The sequence below is a fragment of the Antechinus flavipes genome, chromosome 3 (genome assembly GCF_016432865.1).
Source record: "Antechinus flavipes isolate AdamAnt ecotype Samford, QLD, Australia chromosome 3, AdamAnt_v2, whole genome shotgun sequence".
Taxonomy (NCBI): domain Eukaryota; kingdom Metazoa; phylum Chordata; class Mammalia; order Dasyuromorphia; family Dasyuridae; genus Antechinus; species Antechinus flavipes.
The window spans coordinates 377,898,858-377,918,981 of NC_067400.1; the positions used below are offsets into that span (position 1 = coordinate 377,898,858).

At 33.4% G+C, this 20,124-nt stretch overlaps 1 protein-coding gene across 2 annotated transcripts in view; it reads left to right on the forward strand.

Moving 5' to 3' along the window:
- The window catches only part of EPC2 (enhancer of polycomb homolog 2), a 158,762-nt gene that overhangs the window by 73,491 nt on the left and 65,147 nt on the right, over positions 1-20,124 (forward strand). For both annotated transcript variants that reach the window (XM_051985839.1, XM_051985840.1), the window contains exon 3: positions 10,681-10,826. In XM_051985839.1, the coding sequence (XP_051841799.1) occupies positions 10,681-10,826 (146 nt within the window). The remainder of the gene's footprint in view (positions 1-10,680; positions 10,827-20,124) is intronic.

Below are 20,124 nucleotides of genomic sequence, written 5' to 3' on the forward strand. Positions count from 1 at the left end.
ATCCTAGATACAATATATGTGTGCAGAACCGAACAGTTTTCTTGTTGTACAGGGAGAATTGGATTCAGAAGGTATAAATAACCCGGGAAGAAAAACAAAAATGCAAGCAGTTTATATTCATTTCCCAGTGGTCTTTCTTTGTAAATGTAGGATCTTGCAAAACACTTTCCATATTATCCATATTTCCAAAAAAAAAAAAAAAAAAAAAAAAAAGGCAAGGAAAATAAAGAGAGAAAATTATACTTCTGTTAGTACTCAAAGTTCATCAATTCTTTTCCCAGAGGTAGATAACATTTTTTCATCCCATTCAGTCTTTTGGAATTGTCCAGGATCCTTGTAGTGATCAGAGTAACCAAGTCTTTCACAGTTGATCATCAATACAATATTGCTATTATTGTGTACAGTGATTTTCCCAGTTCTTTCTTCACTTTGCATCAGTTCATAGCTTTTGCCATACTTTTCTGAAACTACACCCTCATCATTTTCCACAGCACAATTAAACTCCATCACAGTCATATGCCAAAACTTGTTCAACCCTTCCTCAGTTGATAAGCATTCTTTACATTTCCATTTCTTTGCCCCTCCTCCCTCTCACAAAAAGAGTGGTCTCTTTCCTTTGACCTCCTTGAGATACAGACTTTTTAGTAGTATTTCTGGGTCTTGATTCCTTAAGATGAAAAATTGTTGATGAGACTTTTTGCAGTACTTCAGAGCTTACAGGAATTATTAGATTCCTGGCACATGAACTAATGGACAACGGATTCCTTATGGATTATTTCTAGGACTTATGGACATGTGTAAATTCTCAGGTTGATTCATGTAATTTGTTACATTAATACTAGTCTGTGTTATATTGCTATGTGCTTATGTATTTTATGTAATTGCAAGAATCATTAGATTTCTTGAGATGAAATATTGTTGATGAGACTATTGCAGTACTTAAATTTTCATGTTGATTCTTGTTATTTGTTACATTACTACTAGCCTGTGTTATATTGCTATGTGCTATTGTAAATTATGTATAATATTGATGGATTTACGTATACCATGTACATGTGTTTCAAAGTTCTGACCCATATTGATGGATTTATGTGTACTTGTTTCTAGTGAGCCCCTTCAGAAACCCGCTAATCTGATTTGAAGTCAGGGAGGTCATGACCACCCTATGTTCTAAAACAAAAGAAAGGGGGAGATGTTGGAATCTTTACAAACTGCTAACTAATTAGAGTTGATCTGATCTTACAAGAAGATGTTTTGGGCCAGAACCTGAAACAAGGTGCTAAGTAGAACTAATTAGTACAATGCTTGTGTTTACTCCTTTACTCATCAGAGTTCACAAGTATGCCAGATTCACAAAGTAAACTTTGTAACTTTGTGAATTCACACCTCCCTTGAAGCTCTTAAGGCCAGAGAGCACTATGGGAGAAAACCCATAATCCCTCTCTCTCAAATCCCACAATTCCTCCCTCTTGTATAAAAGAAACAGACAGAGGCTCTTGGTCAGATTTTTCAGCAGAATTATAGCCCTTGGGGTGTAGTTTTGTAAATTCTTCAGAATGGTTGGATCAGTTCACTGTTCCAATAACTATTCATTAGTATACCTATTTCCCCCTCATCTCCTTCAGTATTTGTCATTTTGATTATTGTGAAGTGGTCCCTTGAGAATTGTTTTAATTTGCCTTTTCCTAGTCATTGGTGAATTTAGGACATTTTTTCATATAACTATTGATAGCTTTAATTTTTTTTTTCTTCTGAAAACTTGCTGTTTATATTCTTTGATCATTTTTAAGTTAGGGACCTATCTTGCCTTCCCCATCAGTCTCCTATCTGATCAGTTGCCAAATCTCCACAAAATATCATGTTTTTTCTTTTCTCACAGGCACACTACCATAGTTCAGGTCCACACCACTTCTCCTAAGAGCTTAGCAATTAGATCCCTGCTTGCAGCTACTTTTTGTCTATATTGATGCCTAATTAATATTCTTAAAGTACAGTTCTCCCTGTTGTCTGAATCTTTTTCTTTGGCAAAACTTTTCACAATCTGATTCTCTAACCTTTTTCCAAAATGATTTTACATACCTCCCTGTTGTATTCTTGTTTTCAATCACAATGATTTGCATTCTATTCCTTACATGTGATATTTTATCTCCTTCCTCCATGCTTTTTCACAATCTCTTCATCATGTGTGGAATGCCCTTCTTCCTTCCTCATGCTGCTTGGAATCCATGATTCCAGGCTCAGTTCAAGTGCTCCTACTTACAGAGGCTTTGCTTGGTTTACCTGAATTGTTCTTATTCTCTACTCTTCAGGAATTTATTCAAATTTATCCTGAATACAAGTTATGCTTACTTATTTGTGAGAATATAAAGTCCTCATGGGCATGGAAGTTTTGAGATTTAGGTTTTTTTTATCTCTAGTGTCTAGCAAAGGACTGTTTACATGGTAAAACTTTCAATAAATGCTTATGCATTGAATCAGTTATTCCTAAAATAATAGTATCATAGAAATGCCAGAAGTAATTTTGGAGTCCAACCTTAATATTTTAATATTGAGGAAACTGACAGACTCTTAAGTGCTTAGATGATTTGTCCAAGGTAACCAGTTGTTATATTGTGATTGGAACCAAGGTCCTCTGATTCCAAATTTAGCCCTCTTTCTTCATACTATTTTATTGTACAGATTCAATTAAGTAATTGAATGAGCATTTTTTAAAAGCACTCTTTATGTTTAAGGAACTTGGCTTGGCCCAGAGGGATATTAAAATAAAGAAAATAATCCTCGCCCTCAAAGAGGTTATATTTTACTGAATCAGGCCTATTCTAAAGAATTTCCAAACTTCTTATAAAACCTATAAAGCCTTTTTTACATTTAACTGTTATAATGGCTAATTGGAAAAACTTAAGTTACATAGTAGTCCATTGAACCCCCTCATCACAGAAATCAATATGAAGTTTCCTCTTGGGAACTTTTTAAGGAAAAAAAAAATGACAGCTTCCTTTGTGTAATGTTCGTTCTATTATTTGTGGAGGATTTACAGAACTTCAGAGTTAGAAGAAATTCCAAAGGTCATTTAGTCTGTCATATACATGGCTGAGAACTCTTTATTATTTAATTGTTTAGTCATGGATAACTCTTTGTGTCCCTGCATGGGATTTTCTTGGCAAAGATACTAGATTGGTTGCCATTTCCTTCTGCAAGAGATAAAGGCAAACAGATTAAGTGGCTAAGGATGGATTTGAATTCAAGTCTTCTTGGCTGATCCACCTAGCTACCTCCAGTTCTTTGTAGAATGTGCTTAAAAAAAAAAAAAAAAAAGTGGCCAATTTAGCCTTTGCTTAGTGCCTTATAATCATCTCATTTGATCTGCGCAGTAATCTTGGAAGGTAGATGCTGTTATTAGTTAGTAAGTATCTGAAGCTGGATTTGAACTCATGTCTTTCTGACTCCAGGACCATTGCTCTATCCACTAAGCCACCTAGATGTCTTTTCATAGTGAAAATCTGGATCCTTCTACAAAACTATGGACTTCATATCTTACCTAAGTCAGCCTTTTCTATAGCAACTGCCTTTTGTTTCTAGTTATGTCTTTAGGAATAATTAATTAGAAATAACATACCCTCAGATTTAGAACTGAAAGAGACTTCAGAAGTCATCTAGTGTTGGGTGACTTGTTACGAAATTGGGGTTCAAATCCTGTTTCTTATGGTTACTGTTTATGTAAATATGGGCAAATCACTTTCTGGTCTCATTAATATTATCTATAAAATGAGGGAATTGTAGTAGACTGCCTCTAAGGTTCCTTGAGTTTAAAATTTATCCTGATGATATTCTTTTACTGCTATAATGACAGATACTTGTTAATTATCAACATCAACCATCATTAATTTGTTTTTGATTTTTCAGCTCCAAATTTTTTACCTCCCTCTACTTCTCTCTCCATCTATTGAGAAGGCAAGAAATATGATACCTGTTATATATAATATAATCAATTAAGAGGTCTAATGGAGTTGTATCCTTGGTAAAACTTTTTGCTACTATCATAGAGAATTTCCAGATGGAAACAGGATTCCATATGGTTGGTGATTTCCTCCAGATGTTCCTATTTACAAAGGATATAGTACTCGCAGTAGTTCGGGTTTTCTAAAATGAGATCCACATTTGTTCTGAGATATTCCATTTAAAAATCCTTACAATAAAAACCAAGTAGATGAAGTAGGCCTGTTGCCTCTTTCAGTATTCAGTTTGAAGGAAAGTTCATTGAGTTTAATCCATATGTATGTATGGATTGCCACAGTAACTGAACAGTGCTAAAAGCGGATGCAGAATTAGATACAAGGAAGAGAGTAATATTATTTGCATTGAGGAAGTTGCTTAGTTTTATTCAGCAATCCCAAGCTATTCCTTGACAAACAATGCTATCTTTTTAAAAGATCTGTATTTTTGGCAGTGTTATAGGGCTAAAAATCATGGAATAAAAGAATTGCTAATGAATCAGATTGCATGTGACACAGAGAGTAATGGAGAGAGATATATATGGTAGGCATAATGTATTATACACATCTTTTTGTCTATGTCACATAACCAATAAGTTTACAAACTAATATTAATCCAAGTTTTTTGACTACAACTCTAGCATTCTTTCCATTAAGCTACTATGTTATGGGTCTGTTTTTTTTTTTTTTTTCCCAGTTTAATTTTATTTTCAGTTCCTGAATCTTTCCCTTCTTCCACCTTTTCCAATATCCCTTGAAAAGGTAAGAAATATAAAACTCTATACATGTGAAAAACATATTTCTGCTTTAGCCATGTTCAGGGGGAAAAGGGAAAGTAAAAGAGTCAAAAATATGCTTTAGTCAGCACTCTAAACCCTTCAGTTCTCTATCTGGAAGTTGATAGCACTTTTTATAATCATGAGTCTTTCATCCTGAATCCTTCAGAATTATGGTGGATCATTATATTGAATAATGTTAACTGTGTAATTTGTTTCTTCTAACTTTCCATGTGTAAGTTCCACATATAATTTCATATAAGACTTCCCAGCTTTTTCTGAAACTATGCCTTTCTTCATTTCTTATAGCATAATAATATCCTAGCACAGTTACATATCATACCAGTTAGTGGGCCATTCCCTTCATTTATGTCTCTGTCTCTCTCTGTCTCTAAGCAATGTATGACATTTGATCATAAATCATTTTTTACCTTTTTTTGTATCCTTACTGCTTATCATCATTCCTGGCCCATAGTGAGCTCTTAACAAATGTTTGAATGCAAACAAGTAGCTATTATTGACTAGGGGAGAACAAAAATCTTTGTGGGATTCTTTACTATACATAATATTAATGATGTAAGTCATGTAATGTTTTAAGCTTACAAAGTATATTCCTCACATTAACCTTATGTGGTAGTAATACAAGTGTCCATTTTACAAATTATTAACTGTAACCTGAGGCTTAGAAAGGTGATTTCCCCAAGGCCTTACTGTCACATAATTCCTAGAAACTGATAAAATGACAAAGAGGGATCCAAAATAGCCTAGGGAAATGAAAGAGGAAAATTTCAGAATAATAGTCCAGGGCATATTCTCAGACAGGAAAGACTTGGGCAAGCCCATAGGCAGTAGAGGAGATATAGATTAATAAACATGTATTAAGTATCTCCTGTTGTTAGGTACTGTGCTATAAATGCTGGGGTCACAAAGAGGCATAAGACAGCCTTTGTTTTCAAGAATCTTTGGCCTAATGGAGGAAAGTAACATATACTGAAGCTGAGGGTTATGGGAGTTGGGGGAAAGTAATATCCTGCTCAGGAGCATGATAAAGTCCTATCTGGGTGAGAAATGACTGATGGAGGTATGAGTCAGAGTTGATTTCATCTTGCAGAATAAGTTTCTGGAGATAGTAAAACCCAGGAGGTCAGTTAATTGAGAAATTATGAGATGAGTTTGATTTTTGCTGTGTTCCTAACCCTCCTCATTCTTCATGGTAGATTAGAGAAGAACTCTGTTTACACAATTTCTACTCAGTCCAATCAGAGGGGAGAAACCCCAGTGTTGAACTTATATATTTGAAAGGCTGTCATGTGAAAGAGGACTAGACTCATTCTGCTTGTCTTAGAACAGAAGTAGAAATAATAATAAAGCAAATTTTCCTATTATTTCTGGAGTTAGGACTATCCAAAAATAGAATGGGCTACCTCAGAGGATACATAGTAGATTAACCCTTAGTAAATACAAGTATTTATGCAAAGGCTAAATGGCTAGTTGAGAGGATTTGTGTGCATGTAAGAGTTAGACAGTATGGCCTCATATTTCTTCCAGTTTTGAGATTACTCTTTGCATTGAATTCCATAGAATGTAGTAATCTGTGGTTCAGGTGAACATTACTGTTAATGTATCAAAATTAGTTGAAATTGATCTTCACCATTTATTGTTTTTTTTTTCTGTTGGAGAAGAGAAGATACAAAGGGGAAGAGAGAATACATGCCAGGCACTGTAATTAAAATAAAAATAAAAACAGGCAAAAAAGAAGAGGTGATCTGGATACAGTTAAAGTAAAAAATTGATAATGAAAGGTGTGAGTAATTTAGACATTTGAGTCTAAATATTTGGAGGTAAATAACATTATACTCTGTCTAGAGGGAGGAAAAACTGGATATATTTACTGCTTTCATTTTAGGTTCAAATTATAAATTCAAGGAATTCAGAAAAATTCACCCACTAAGCACAGAACACCAGTTTAGGAAGGATGCCTTTTATTACTGAAGATTCTCTAGTGGTAGGTATGTATTTTATGTAGCTATAGGGTACAAATAATTTTGATGATAATAGTCATTATTTCTATACGGTTTTGATATTTTACAAATATATATATATGTATATATGTGTGTGTGTGTATATATATATATATATATATCATTTAATCCTCACAACAGTGATAAATCTTTTTATAATTGAGAAAACTAAAAGATTTAATAACTTCCCCATGGTTACAGATAATAAGTCAGTCATGCTCCTTTGAATAAAGATAGTAGATATGTGAATTAGAGACATTGGGTAGTAAAGAAGAGGTGCTATAATAGAAGCATCTGGTAGCACAATAGAAAGTGTGTTGGAAGTTCAAATCCAGCCTCAGACCTTTTTAACTAGGTGACCTTGTTGGACAGGTCGTTTAACATTTGTTTGTTTGTTTTCTCAACTCCATAACAGGGTTGCTATGAAGATCAAAGGAGATATTTCTAAAGTTCCTGGCACTGTACAATGTAAATGCTTACTACCCTTTCTTTCCCTGGTAGCGTTGGGGTAAGGTGGAGAGGGAACGGCTTTGTGGTAGGTCTGTTATGAATGGGAATAGTGTGAGATAAATACACGAAGCAAAAAGCATGAGGAGATATACTGGTGAAATAGCTATGTAGAAAGTTTCATATCTGTCTGTGCTGAGGAAAAGGATGCCCAGGTATTGAGTTTATAATCAGAAGGATGTCAGAAGGAGCCTTATAGAAATCTCTCTCTCAAAATTGGAATGGATAATAGGATGAAGGATGCAGGACTAGGGTTTACCCCTAGCATTTGGACAGTGACACTATTGTGTTCAATTTCCTGGACACCTTCATTAGAATAACAGTTTTTTTATAGGACCTCAGTTCTCATCACCCGAAACAACAGGGTTGTATAGAATTTTTGTGAAATGCTAACATATGCTATCAATGTAAACAGCATATATTCGAGACTCTTCAGTGACAAAAGACACCCTTCCTAAATTGGTGTTCTGTGTCTTAGTGGGCACAGTGCTTAGTGAGTGAATTTTTCTGAATTCTTTGAATTCATAATTTGAATCTAAAAAGAAAGAAGTAGTTACACCTGGTTTTTCTTTCCTCAACAGAGTATAATGTTGTTTGCCTCCAGATATTTATATTCACATTCCCTGTCTCTTGTGTACCAGGGAAAGTTTTTCTTTGCATAAGTTGGGATTTCTGACAAATCACAGAGACTCTAATTTATTCTCTGTATTATCTGACTTTTCTTTATATTGCACTTAGCAATAAAACAAAGCAAGCTGAAGGCAAACTTAGTGTTTAACCAAAAGCATTTGAACTGAAAGTAGGACAAATTAAATATCTATTGATTAAAACTTTTTTGTTGTTATTGTTCAGTTGTCTCTGATCCCTGATGACTATATTTGGAGTTTTCTTGGAAGAAAATATTGGAGTGGCTTGCCATTTTCTTCTGCTCATTTTAACAGTTGAGGAGATTGAGGCAGAGTTAAGTGATTTGCCCAGAGTAACCCAACTATTAAATATCTGAGGTCATTTTGAACTCATGTAGTGAAATCTTCCTTATTCTAAGCCCTGCATACTATCTTCTGTGGCACCTAGCTGATGCAAATTTTTATTAGCATAGTCCTGAATGTTTGAACCTGTTATTATACATCCATTTGTTGGGTATTTTATAATGGAAATTCCTTTCTTTTGTGGCTTGAATTAGTATTTTAGCTCCTTTCCAACTTTGTTTCTTTGATTTTTTTGTGTGTGGAATTCCCCTTGTGGAAATTCTCTCTACTCTTTGAATCACAACTTATCTGTAACTTGGGAGTTTCAGAAAATCATCTGGTAGTAGTTTTAAGTGATCTGCCCATGATCACAAACACAGTATGTATCAGAAGCAGAACTTAAACCCAGGTCTCTTTATTCTAAGGCTAGTTCTTCATCTATATAATCATAGACATCTTCTATTATTTGTATGTTTTTCTCTGGCTATATGTTTTTAAGTTAGAAATATTTATTTCTTAATAAACAGACATTTATAATTTCTTTGGAGTGGGGCATTGGAAAAAGAAAGACTGAAACCTTTATTAGAAATGTATATAATTGAACAGAAGAATGTTTCCCCATTGACTACATTCAAAAAATGTGTGTCTGAATTTGTATGTTTAATCTATCGCCTCTCTAACAGGAAGAGGTATCATACTTACCGTTGGTCCTCTGAAAACATGGCTGGGATCTTTGCAATGATCAGAGTTGTTAAATTTTTCAAAGTTGTTTTTCTTTACAATATTGTTGTTGCATAAATTGTTCTCTTGATTCTAATAATAAATAGTTTATACCAATTATTTCCAGGTTCTTCTCAAACTCTCTTCTTCATCATTCCTTATAGTATAATAATGTTCTGTTATAAGTATTTCAAATTAGCTAACTTTTTCTTAACCATTCCATAGTCAGTGCACATCCCTTAACTTAATTCCCAATTCTTTGTGACCACAAAAGAGCTGCTATAAATATTTTTGTACATGGGAGTCTTCTTCTCCTTTTTTTATTCTCCTTGGTGGTAGTTAGGGCCAGAGCTTTGGAGGGTATATTTCAAGTGCCTTCCAGAATGACTGTTCTCCTGTCCTTGTATATTATCCTTGTATATATATTATGATTAATATTTATTATGAAGTAAATATTATATTCCTCTCTGGAGCCTAAAGTATTCCTGAAAAACTTCTTACTGTTTGATGTGAAGACTAAGTTGAGGGTCAGCTAGATGGCAGTGTATGGAGCACTGGTGCCAAAGTCAGTAGGACTTGAGTTCATATGTGACTTCAGACTCTAAACACTTAACTAGCTGTGTGACCCAAGCGAGTCTTTTAACCTCATTTCCTCAACAAACAAAACAAAAACAAAGACTAAGCTGACTTTATGTAAGTGTACATTTGAAATATTTTTGATAGCTGACTTAAGACACTAATTTCTATTTATCTTTTAAATATTATAATTAGTTTTTCTATTACTTCTAAAGTGACATGTCCTTAGTTCCATTTGCTGTAAACTTTTTTGTTTAGAACTACCTTTATACATATCAAATCTCTCAAAATAATTTGAGTGCAAAAAATTTTCATTGAGACATTTTCATGGTTTTAGATATGCCTCAGGAAATTTGTTCAAATCTGATTTAGAGCAAGTATTCGTTGAACTTTGGGAAATGGTTATTTAAAGAGTTAATATATCTGAAGTCATATTTATACATTTAGATGCATAATTCCTTTACATTTGGTGTTATTCTTTAAACTTTAAAAAAATTGTTTTTATTTAGCTTTTCTTAAAACAACAACATAAAAAACCATGACTGTCACTTTCTAGTGACGATTCCTGGATAGAAATGTGAGTTGATAGGGAATGATGGACATGGAAAAAAAGAGCATTAATATCTCATTGTACAAGGTGCACAAAGCAAGAGAAGGGAGATACATAAAGAGTAATATCAATTTATTACTATCTTTTAAAGATTGTATATTTATATTTATATTGTGCTGTAAGGTTTGCAAAATGCTTTGTCTGTCTCTCTCTACACACACACACACACACACACACACACACACACCCCACACACACCCCACACACACACATGTCTAGACACATAACATGTTATATGATAGGAATTCATATTCCTTTATAATATCTATGTTAATTGTTGAATTTACAATAAAAAAGAAAAATTTAAAAAAACATTGCTGTTATTTCCCAGTGACACCAAGGAGATTAATTTTTGTAATAAAACTGTAGATTGTAAAACACATTGCTAACATAATTTGTGCTTTTACATGGTTTCAGCTTAATTTTTAATTCTTGATATTATATTTAGTATTGGATAATTGTATAATTTGCCCTTGAATTGAAGGACTCTCTTTTTTAAATTCTTTCTAGCCTTTAATCTGGACAATGAACAACCAGATTATGATATGGATTCTGAGGATGAGACGTTATTAAATAGACTCAACAGGAAGATGGAAATTAAGCCTCTGCAGTTTGAAATTATGATTGACAGGCTTGAAAAAGCCAGTTCTAATCAGGTATAGTATTCCATAAAATTACAATTTTATCTTGTTTTATTGTTAACCTAATGAACAGTTAACTTTGTTTTTCTTTTTCTTTTTTTTTTTTTGTGGAATGTTTAAAGAATGCATTTGCTTTTCCTTGAATTACTTTTGTTTGATATTCTGCAGTTATAAAATCAGACACTATTCTGCCCTTTGAAATATTTCAGACAGACATTTGTAAATATATCCTATGTAGAATAATAATAGATAAGAAGCTTGACTGATTGTCTTTTGTGACCACAACTAATCCACAGTCTCTTACAAAGAAGCTAATAGTTTCTAGCCTTCTCATTTTCCCAACCAGTGTTGGCAGTGTTTGCTTCTTAAAGAATCATAGATGAGCCACTGTATCAAAATAAGTGCTCTTATAAGTTACTGAATCCTTGGTGGGGTGTTAATGGTTGGGAAGAAAGCTTTCACAAATACTGAGGCCATACAGATGGTCCTTTTCAAGTTTCCTTCATAGTTTTGAAATAGTCTTTGTAGTATTTGCCAGAAACATTTACCTTACTTTTAAAGAAGACCCTTTTGTCAATAAAAGAATGGATGAAATAAGTTATTCCTTTTATTTTAAACTTTGCAGAGGAACACATTAAGATGTTCCTTTTTATTAATTTATAGCAGCATTTTTATAAAGCTTTGAATTTTGCAAAGTGCTTTAAATATATTCAAGCCTTACTTCAACATGATGAGGTAAGTACTGTTTATTTCCCCATTTAACACATTAGGAAACTGAGGTTAACAGGCTAAACAATTTGCTAGCATCACACAATTTATAATTGTATGAGAAAAGATTTGAATTCAGGTCTTCCTGATTCCTAAGTCCAATACTCTATACTGTACTATTTAACTGACTACTATTTTAATTGTAATCTTATTTCTCTTGATACTTTTCATTTCTGTTTCACATTCATTTCTTTGTATATCTCTTCACCAGTGAACTTTCTGTTGTAATAAATCTTTAAAAAGATAGTGGAGGAAAAAAACAATTCATCAAAATCCAAATCAGCATGTCAGCCTTGTAGATATTGTCAGACATGGTTGAAATTTGTACTTAAGTGTTAAGGGTAATTAAATGTACTAATTCTCCCTTTTTGGAGATCTAGCAGCTAGGTGTGAGGTTGGAAGGATTCAGATGTTGCCAAAGAATCTGAATAGAGCTGCCTGTAATGTGAAACTTAGAAAAAAACAGCAAGATAGCAAAAAGAAAATAAGAAGTAAAAACAGATAATTTAAATGAGTGGTGTGAAGATCACTTAATGCTGAGATAAGTTATTTTGTATTGAGGTAGAGATATATTCATTTGTTTTATCTCTCCCATCCCATTGATTTAAGGGAGGCATAGATTTTTGAAGGGAGAGATTAGGGAACAAGTATTTATTAAATCTCTAAGGTATCAGGCACTATTCTAAATGTTTTACAAATATTATCTCATTTGATCCTGATGAACTTAAAGCTGAAGAATCTGTTAATTAGAGCTATTGTTATAATTTTAGTTTTTAAGTGTTTTCATATTTGCAAAGAGCTTATATCATTAAAATTTTAGCTAAAGAAAAACATTTTAATCACTTGAGTCAGTCAGTAAACATTTATTAAGTACCTTGTATGTTCCAGACTTCTGGGAATACAGAAGTGCTCACATAGGAGACAACATGGAAATAACCCAGGTACAAACAATATCTCTCTCCCTCCCTCCCCCTTCCCCTTTTCTTTCTTCTTTCATCCCTGAACCCTCTCTCCCCCTTTCCCGATTTCCTTTTCTCCCTCTTTGAAATATTCAGTGGAAGAAAGGCACTGGAATCAAATGTTATTAGAAAAGGCTTCCGGTAAAAGACATATTAACTGAGACATCGGAGAAATTAAAAGACAGAGATAAGATATTCTAGGTATGGGAGGCAGCCTGTGAAAGTACTTGGAATTAATTGGAAGATAGAAGTTATAAAGATAGTAGAGAACCACTTTAAGTTTATTGAAAAAGAGGATGACATGGTTGCCTCTTTGCTTTAGAAAAATCATTTTGACAACTGAATGGAGTGGAAAGTGCTTGAAGCCAGAAGATGAACTAGCAGTATTCCAGGCATTAAGTGATTAAGGTCTATACATTTGTGGTGACAGTATCATATGAGAAAAGGGAGAGATACTTAAGTGGTGTTATGAAGAGAAAATCAACAGGCTATAAGGTCTAATTATGTATGGAGGGTGAATGAGAATGAGAAATCAAGAAGGACATCTAGGTTGTTAGTTTTGGGAACTAGAATAATGAATGTACTGTCATTGGTAATAGGTTTGAGGTTTTTGAGGAAAAGGTAATGAATTCAATATTTTGACCTCATGTTGAGTTTGAGATGTCTATAGGACATCCAGTTCATGATGTCTTAATACATAAAGCAATTGGAGGATATAAGAGACTGAAGGTCTGCAGAGAGGGTAGGGCTCTTAACATTTGTTCATAAACTATAGAGACTAAAGAATTATCACTTTGGGACGTTATATCTATGTCACCTTCACTGATGGTAATAATAATTCACAATTACATAATATTTTATAGTTTACAAAAGTTGTTCTGTTCTTTTTTTTTTCCCCTTACATTAGTCTTTTAATGTATGTAATAAAATATTATCTTCAGTTTTTAGAAAGATTAAGTCACTTGGGGCAGTCAGGAGGACTTGAGTTCATATCCAGTCTCAGTCACTTAACACTTACTAGCTATGTGACCCTAGGCTAGTCACTTAATCCACCAATTGCCTCACCCCCATCCAAAAAAAGATCGTCACTTACTCAAAATTATATAAATAAGACTTGTACTCAGGATTTCTGAGTCTAAATATTCTTTTTGCTACATAGAACTTTCAGGCACTTAGATATTTTACCATCAACTTGTCATATTACTTCATCAGAGAGTAGATTTTAATTAATTCATTCATGCATTACAAGATCCTGGAATTGTTTAAATCCTTTTATTCAGTATTGAGTTTCAAAATTCTTTAATGTCTTGACAATTTTCTCTTTAATATAAATTTTCTTAGCTACTCATCTCTCTAGTGAAATCTAACTTTTGTTAAGTCCCATATCCTTCCTTCCCTCTCCCCTCCTTTAAAAACAAATTTTCTTTGAGAAAAAAACTACCTAATTTTTTTACACATATAATTTTGTTTGGGGAGAAGTTTATGCCATTCTAATTAGGATTTATGACATCTCAGATTGTAAAGTTCTGTGGAGATTTTTCTAGGCTACTGTTTGTAGTGGCTAGAAGCTGGAAAATGAATGGATACTCATCAATTGGAGAATGGTTGAGTAAATTGTGGTATATGAATGTTATGGAATATTATTGTTCTGTAAGAAATGACTAGCAGGATGAATACAGAGAGGACTGGCGAGACTTACATGAACTGATGCTAAGTGAAATGAGCAGAACCAGGAGATCATTATATACTTCAACAATGATACTGTTTGAGGATGTTTATATCTTTCTATATTTATATCCTGGGTGTTTAGCCCAGTGCCTGGCACATAGTAAATAACTTAATTTGTTGTCTTTCCTTATTACTTTATATTATTTGTACACATATCTCATCTTCCCTAGTGGACTTGAAACTTTTTAAGTTTGGAGAGGAACTCTTTTTTTTTAATCTTTGCAGTTTGTAGTGCCTAAAGGCCTAGTAGCTTATGAATAGCAGAATTTTCAATATTTTATAAACTAGTATTAATATAATTAGTACTCTGCTTTTTCTGACATCTTATATAACAGTTGTAAGATACTTCAATATCTACTATGTGTCACCATATGTATGAGTCACCATAGCAGATATTAAAAGATTGTCTTTAACAGAAGTAAAATTTCTTCTCAAGTTTCTTTAAAAAGCTCTTTTTCTCTTGACTAAAATTACTGTTTTTTTCTGTTGCTGTTTTTTTTTTTTTTTAACTTATCTCATTCACTTATATCTTATCACTTCTAACTTTAATTTTCTCTTTTGCCCACATAATGGCACAAGTTGCTTAATTTTATGTGTTTGGAACAAGAATTGGTGCCATTTTGAGATTCATTTCATCATGTGGTCCCATCTCTTCGATGATTAATCCTAATCTTCTGATAATGTTATTTTTTCTGATTCCATTATGGTTCTAGGATTGTACAGCCAGTTAAAACATCAAATTAAGTTTTATTTCATTCCTATTGCCTTTTAAAAAATTTCTGATCTCTCCCCACTCATCAATTTAATTATTGGTATTAAAGTAATAATTATTGTTTAAGACTTAGCTATGTTTTTATGCAACTATTTTGAATTGAAGTAACTACATTGGATTGCAAAATGATAGAAAATGAGCATAATGTTACTGTCCATCCTTTTGTTGAAATTTTGCTTGCTGTTTTCCCCCACAAATTAGGTATCCAGGAGCTTCAGCTCAAGAGATCAGATCCAGATTTTAAGATGATTTTCCCCTCCTCACTTGTTCTGGAGCTTAGACAATTACTATTATCTCTTTAAGAAGGGGAGTTTTTATAGGCTTAAGGATTAGAATAGTTGGGAGAGCTAAAGATAATCAGAAGAGTTAATCAGTTAATGGACATTTTAGAGGTAGGTTAGTGTTAGTTGAGAAGCACTGAGTTTTGGAGTTAAAGAATTTGGATTCATTTTGAGTCTGTTAATTTCATGTGTAACTTTATACAAATAACAATTTTTCTCTATTTGTTTTGCTCATCACGAAAATGAGGACATTAAATACTAATTTATTTTCAGTTTGAAGTCTTAGGTTCTTTTGAAATTACAAGCAAATGTTTATTGAGCACCTACATTGTGTGAGGCACCAACACACATAACTGGAATTAGAAGTCCAAGGAATGAAACAGTCCTGTTCTTAGATTAATAATACTTAGACATCCACAGCAGAAGTAATAAAGATGTTCTCTTAAGCTCATTTTAAACTCACTGATCTTGTCTTCTACTTTTATTGTCATTTACCTTTACCCCTCTATTTCTTCGTTCCTTTCTAGCACTTTTTAAATGTGTTTCCCTTTTTTGCCCTCCCTTGTTTATTGCAATTTTACCATTGTCCCTTTAAAAAATAAGCAAGAGTTGTAACTACGTTCTGATCAAAATAGGATCCTCCACTGGGGTTTTCAGAATTTCAAAATCTACATCTGTTAATGAAACCTGAATTTGTGGTAGTATTTTAATGTATAGCTCAATTAACTAAATCACATCATTGGCTTATGTTATTTATCTGGTTAACTAAAACCCCACAGTGTACTATACCAGGAGCATATGTGTATTTCAGCCTGTATCTGTTTGTCTAGATACTTTTAAATTTTGGATGTGTCTTCTGTGACACTTAACTATCTTTCTTAACTTCTTAACTTTGCACCTCTTGTCTCCAAAGTTGATAAGTCATGCCTTTTGTTACCATCTAAGTCATTAGTAAAATTTTTGAAAGAAATTGGGCCAGTGATGGTGACACTCCATTCTCGAAGATAACTTAGCAATCATCTTGAGGGTAACTTAGCAGTCAGTCCGATTAATATTGGAATATTAATATTCCAGTAAGTGCTTTTCAGTCTAATTTATCATTATGTCATATGACTAATAATGGGATTTTTTTTTGAAACATGCTTTGATAAGATCAAAATACATTATGCCTGAAGCTTTTTCCTGCTTTTGTTAGCATGTATTTCTATCACAAAAAGAAGAGTTTAGTTTATTATTATTTTCACTTAACCCCTTTTGATTTATAGTGACTTTTAAATACAAAGCATATACTTAATAATCTGTTCTAGAATTTTGCTAGAGATCAACAATTGGCAATCAGACAGAGGAAAGGACATTAAAACTTCTTAAAATTTATCCCTAAAGTATGACTGATATGTCATTTGCCAATACTATAAATACTTGATCCACTTGCTAGATGGAGAGACATGTTAATCAAAGACAAGACTAGTTTAGAATATAAAATTTTATTGAAGAGAATTGTAGAAGATTTGGGACAATATTGCTTTATAAGAAAATAGTGAGGTGTAGGTATAATAGATAACTGAAAGCTTAATGAGAGACTTTCACAAGCAAAGTCATGATGATGACATTTAAGGATAAAACTGAAAGGGGAAGACCATAAACAGATAAAAGCAGATAGCATCCACATTTGAATTCTTAACATCAAAGTTATACGTGTGCTTATAAAGACATGGAAGTGGTGTTTAAGAAAACTAAAAAGTGGCAAATCAGTTTGATTCTACTGAGTTTATCAAAAGCAGAACAAAGCTAGTGGTCATATAATTTTGTGAGCACCAGTGGGTTAATTATTTAATTACCTGAAGGAGAACATATTAAAGTAACTTTGGACTATATTATTAGGTTTTTTAAAAAAATAGTAGAAATCTTTATGGGTATAATGTACACATTCATTAATGTTATCCTTGATGAAGTTATAGAGTTTGTAAATAATAATTTACATCTGTGTAATTTAATTTATATCACATTATTAACCAAAAATGTAGAAGATATAAGATCCTAATGGTGTTATTGTTAAGTATTAAAAAAATATATTTTATTTGGTAGTACCTTAAAGACACTCCTTCCACAAGATCTTGTCAAAATTATATAAGTCCTTGAAAAATACATCAGCAATTTTGTTTCATGAATCTCTTGTTAATATCATGTAAAATATAACAAAATATGTGCTTGCTAAAGATTTTTAATGCTTCCATAGAAAAGCTCAAGTGTATTGGAATCTTTACAAACTGTTAAGTCGTTTGAGTTGATAGACAATAATTATCTAATTTAGCATCAGTATCCTTGATCTAATCTTACAAGGAGATGTTTTGGGCCAGAACCTGAAAAAAGGTACTAAGTAGAACTAATTGATACAATGCTTGTGTTCACACCAGTACTCATTGGAGTTCACAATTCCCATACTTGGGAACTCTAATGAGTACTGGTGTGAACACAAGCATTGTATCAATTAGTTCTACTTAGTGGGTGTTTTTCTTTAAAATAATAATAATGGTTTTCTCTGGGTGAGAGCAGGTTTCTCGGGGAGGTTTTCAGGAGGCAGCCTTAGTTTCAGTTGAAAGTAATAATCACCCAAAATGCAGCCAGATGTTAAAAGTTCAGATCTTTTATTGCCTCCAATATAGCCCAGTTAGCTTAGAGGCCTATCTCTCTGTGTGGTTCCAAGAGCTCCCTCTGAATGTCTCCAAATCCAAAGGTTTGTCCTTCAGTCCAGCCAGCCAAGTGGAAAATGGAATGGATCCCTCTTGCCTCAGAGAGAGGGCTTCTGGCTCTCAATCTCCCAGAGTGCTCTGCATCTGTTCCAGCGTGCTCCTCTCCAATCTAATTCAGCTGAACTCCCGACTGAGTCATCTTCTTATAAATCATCTCCCAAAGGTTGACGCCTCCTTTTGGAGGCACACCTAAAGAAAGTGTGAATTCACAAAATTACAAAGTTTACTTTGTGAATCTCCCATACTTGTGAACTCCAATGAGTACTGGTGTGAACACAAGCATTGTATCAATTAGTTCTACTTAGTACCTTGTTTCAGGTTCTGGCCCAAAACATCTCCTTGTAAGATTAGATCAAGGATATTGAACCATGCTAAATTAGATAATTATTGTCTCTATCAACTCAAATGACTTAACAGTTTGTAAAGATTCCAACACAAGTGCATAGTTCAGAAAATGGATTCTTTACAAAATGGTGAGGTTTTCCAGATGCTTCTGTTTATGAATGACATTATACTGCTTGTGTTAAATCAAGAAAATGCACAGTCATAGGATTATATGATCAATGCAATCTCCTAGATAAGCTCTATAGTTACTAAAGTTAGCCCTAACTATCCATTTAGAAAAAATTAAGCAAATAAAGATGTTTTATTGTTTAGTCCATGAAATACAATTCAAAAGACCACTTGACTCATTTGTCACATAAGCCCATACATGCATACATAATTTTTTATCTTATGTGCATATATCATATATGTATCCATATCCCTCTATCCATGTTTGTGTGTATATCTTACATGGACAATAGACCAACTAGATGGTGCAGTGGGTAGAGCACCGGCCCTGGAATTAGGAGAACCTGAATTAAAATCTGTCTTCAAACACATAACACTTCCTACCTGTGGGACCTAGGCAAGCCATTCTTGCCTCAGCAAAAATATAAAAAAGAAATGATGCATAACGAGTTGGGCCCAGAATAGAGCAGGTTCGGTTATTTAGGGAAATAAGTGTTCTTTCTTTGTCTATCTTTTTAACCCTAGCATTCTTATGATGATCCCATAATAGCTAGAAACTTTTTAACCTTTGTGCTAAACATTAAGCTAAATATTTGTGATATGAATAAACCACCCTTCTTCTTAAATCTCCTGACTCTTCCCAAAATTCATTGTTCTCAACTATCTCACAGTCATATTGGTGGAGACAACATATGAACAACTTTGCACAAACAAGATATAAACAGGATAAGTTAGAAATAATTACTGATAGAAGACAGTGGTAGTAAGGAGGATCAAGAAAGGTTTCTAGTGGAAATGGAATTTTACCTGGAACTTTTGAAGCCTAAGAAGCATTGATGAAGAGAAAGAGAATTCTAGGAATGGGTATTTTCAGTGAAAGTGCCCAGAGTAGGGAAAATATGGAGTTTATCATGTATGAGGAATTTAGCAAGGAGAACAGTTTCACTATTAAAAATACATGGGGATGATTAAGGTGTAAGTGACTAGAAAGGATAGGGAGAGGCCAGGTTATGAAGGGCTTTGAAAGGTAAGCCAAAAAAAAAAAAAAAAGTGATATTTGGTCCTGAAGGTGATAGGGAACTACTAAGAGTTTATTTATAAAAAGGGATAATAAAGTCAGACTTGAATTTTGGGAAGATCAGTTCAGTTTGATAGTGGTTTAGAAGATATATTGGAGAAACTTGAGAGTAGCTAGTAAACTATTACAGTAGTATAACATGAGTTAATAAGAGCCTGCACAATCATGTCTGTTGAAGAGGAGAGAAGGTGGCATGTAGGAGAGATATTATGAAGGAATAATCAACTGAACTTGGCAGCTAGTTGAATATACAGGGTGAAAAATTTTGTTTATGATACCCAAATTATGAGTTTGGGTGCCTAATGGGATAGTTAGGAAATGGAGTAGCGTTTTTTTGGGGGTGGGGTGGGGTGGGGTGGGGGGAAGATAATGAGTTCAGTTTTAGGTACGTTGAGTTTATGTTTATGTCTGTGAGACATTCAGTTCTTCCAGTATGAAGTTTGAGATGTGAGACTGAATAAGAA